Below are 3,302 nucleotides of genomic sequence, written 5' to 3'. Positions count from 1 at the left end.
AATTATTTAAGGTCAAAATTTATAAATAAAAACTTTGAAAATTCAAAATAGGACATTTGTTGTCGACACACATTAAGACCACCTGATATTCAATTATATTTTCTTTAGAAAAAGAATAAAATTAGTGGCATAAAACAATGAATATGGACATTTGAGAACATGCCATAATCAGTAGATTTTTTTTTCTATGCAAGATAATTTAGTTATATTTTTCACCCAGAGATAAATAGTCGCCTTTATATTCGTCATAAGCCTTGCTATATCGTCATATAGCTCCTTTTGCTTGAGAACACAATGTTCTTAATTTTATTAAAACCACAAGCCTTAAATAAATAAAATATAAGCTTAAAGTAGTAAAAAAGAATTCATAAACGAGATTCTGAATGGAAAATAAATATCGAATCAAGTCTAAATATCTCGTCTGTTTAATCCTGTTCAACCGGATCGACTGATAAATAATTAGTTCAAATACACTCACCATACTCTTTTTTCCGGTCCAACCAGCTAGTCCGATTTTATAAAATACGAATGTTTCCAATTGCATTATAAGTTCAAAATAAAACTAAATAAAAGTACCAAATATTAACTCATTGAGGGAAGGGAAAAAGTACAACCAAACTTCATAAAATACGACACACAATTAATGTATTCAACTTTTGTCCCGGGGCAAAATGGTTGCTTTGAGAGGATTCTTCATCACTACCGTAAAAGCAAAAGTCTCAGTCGGGTCGGGTGGGTTACCCGCAACCGGAACCCATTTGAATGCATGAACCATTCTAGCCAACAACATGTGAACATGCAACGTACCCAAACTCCACGCCGGACAGATCCTCCGTCCGGTACCAAACGGCAGCATCTTCACACCCCGCATCCCAGTTACGTCCACATCCGCCCCTTCTCCGCCGTCCAGAAACCGCTCTGGTTGAAACAGATCCGGAGACTCCCACGCCTCCGGATCCTCCGTCAACCAAGCGGTATAAAATTCCACGTTGACGTCCGGTGGGATAGTGTACCCGCCGAGCTCTGTCGGCTTTGTGGCCGCGTGCGATAGCACGAAGTGGCTCGGCGGGTGCCGCCGGAAAGTCTCCTTAACCACCGCGGATAAGTATACCATGCTCTCCACGTCACTCTCTTGAACCACCCCATGTACACCAACTTTTTCAACTATTTCTTTGTAAAGTTTTTCTTGGATGTCTTGATTCATTACTAAGTGGAGTAGGGCCCACTCAACTGTTGTGGCGCTGGTGTCTGTGCCAGCGTTTATTACCTCGGACACCAGCGTCACAAGCTCTTCCTCTCCCAACCGGCCCCGATCGGCCGGTTGGAGGTTAAAAAGGGAGTCTATGTAAGCAGCACCAACCGGGCTCACCATTTCCAAACCATCCGGTTTGAGCTCATTACCACTAGGGTTTTTTAAATTTTCTTCTCGGCTTTCGCAAAACGCTCGCCTGGCCCGTATCAACGGGACCAGACACTCCATCTGCCTCTTTCGCAGCTCTTTCGCCGCCACCAGCTGGCGGCGAAAGAGGGGGAGGAGGACCGGCATGAAATCCGGGAGCTTTGGCATGGTGATCATCATCACATCTTTGAGTATACTCTCTATGTTTTTAATCTTTTCCTTAGAAATTCTTGCACCAAAACACAGACATATCAAAATGCTACAAATTGTAAGCCTACAATTACTCATCACCTCCACAAACCCACGTTGTGAATTTTCCAATTCCAACATTTTTAAATGCTCTTCAAACGCCCATTTCCGGATCCAACTACACTCTCGGATCCGGGTGGGGTTTATCAACTCAGTAACAAAATTTCTCCGCAGGGTCCGCCAAAGCGGACCGTACTGCGCAGAATTAATCGCGCATTTCCCGACGCTAAACAGCAGTCGGATAGGGGAATCCGGTGGTCGACTAGCGAACACCGGACCCTTTTGAACAAGCGCTTCATGTATGAGGTCGGAACTTGTAACAATGACCAAGGTACGTTGTCCCATCTTCATGGTGAAGATGGGACCGTACTTGGCACGCAAGTCCCGCACCACGTACATGAACGGGCGGTTCTGGAGGATGACCTGAACAAGGTTGCCAACAATCGGCCACCCAGGTGGCCCGGGTGGGAGGTTTTTGTTGCTACAAGAAGCCTTGGAATGTTTTTTCCACCATAAACAACAAAGGAGACATGTTATGGTGGCTAACACAATGTCAAAGAGTTCCATTTGTGTTGAGTGTGTGTGAAGATGGAGACGGGTTGACGCATATAAAAGGGTAAACTTAGGGTTTTGAGGGGTTGAATAGTAAATGAATTGGTATCTACCCACTCTTGAATATATTGAATATGTTGTGCAGATTAAATTTATTATTGGTAGGGTTGGGGACTTGTGGTTATTGTAACGTTTGCAAGAGGGTTTGTACAAACAATACTCTTTTCATGTATTTTTTTCAATGTTACCGGTTTAGGCCCGGTAAATCAAGTGTTTTTAGGCCCACTGATTTAAAGCAGGGTGATATAAAAAAAAATTAGTTGTAAAATTGGTGTTCAAAAATCAGGGAGATATAAAAAATAAAAGAAATTAGTTGTAAAATTGGTGTTCAATGTTCATGTTTTTTTTTTTTTTTTTTTTTTTTTTTTTTAATTTTCCTTTACATCACCTTTTTCCCTTAACAATGTACCAACGAGGGTTTATAAACACCTTTTCTTTGACGGTACAATTAACCAAGACCATCACCATGATCCGTTTTCAGGAGTCGTTTTTGGCAACCCAGTCAAAATTTTGGCCGTTTGTAACCATTGCGAAAGCAATGGTTTTTGGCGTTCTTTTGGCTCCCTATGTTTTTACGAACATCCAAAAATGGTGAAAGAGACTAAGTTAATTTTTTAACAAAATTACACATCTGGAGAGATGTGTGGTTAAAAATATATAAAAAAAGATCGTGATGATGTAGAAACTTTTTTGGGTCTTCTTATTTGGATGGTTTTTACGTTTTTTCGAAAAACGGTTATTTTCTAATGTGAATACTGAATGCTGACTAGACACGTTTTTTTTCTATTTATCATGGATGGTAAAGCATAGTATATTGCACAATTTGGAGATTCACTAAAAGATATTGATTATAAACAAGAGTGAAATAAAGTCAACGCAAAACTTCTAAAAAGAAAGACAATAAAAGAAAATCTCTCTTAATTACTCAAAATAAAATTAAATGCCTTGTGGACTTTCAAGACTAGTGTTCTAGGGCCTTTGACTATTGCAAACTTTTTTGTAGTATATGTGTATTATTAGGGTGGAGGGTGTGATTGGAGTC

General features: G+C 40.2%; 1 protein-coding gene across 1 annotated transcript; it reads right to left on the bottom strand.

Moving 5' to 3' along the window:
- Nucleotides 1-485: 485 nt before the first annotated feature.
- On the bottom strand, nucleotides 486-2,258 carry LOC110916392 (cytochrome P450 77A3). Its single transcript, XM_022161145.2, has one exon. The coding sequence runs from the start codon at nucleotides 2,213-2,215 to the stop codon at nucleotides 650-652; it is 1,566 nt and encodes a 521-aa protein (XP_022016837.1). The 5' UTR covers nucleotides 2,216-2,258; the 3' UTR covers nucleotides 486-649.
- Nucleotides 2,259-3,302: the final 1,044 nt, after the last annotated feature.

Source organism: Helianthus annuus, chromosome 16 (genome assembly GCF_002127325.2).
Source record: "Helianthus annuus cultivar XRQ/B chromosome 16, HanXRQr2.0-SUNRISE, whole genome shotgun sequence".
Taxonomy (NCBI): domain Eukaryota; kingdom Viridiplantae; phylum Streptophyta; class Magnoliopsida; order Asterales; family Asteraceae; genus Helianthus; species Helianthus annuus.
The sequence above is the reverse complement of the archived record's forward strand: the minus strand, read 5'-3'. Positions and strand labels throughout refer to the sequence as shown.

Coding starts and splice junctions, on each gene's coding strand:
- LOC110916392 (XM_022161145.2), bottom strand. CDS start 2,215: ATGGAACTCTTTGACATTGTGTTAGCCACCATAACATGTCTCCTTTGT.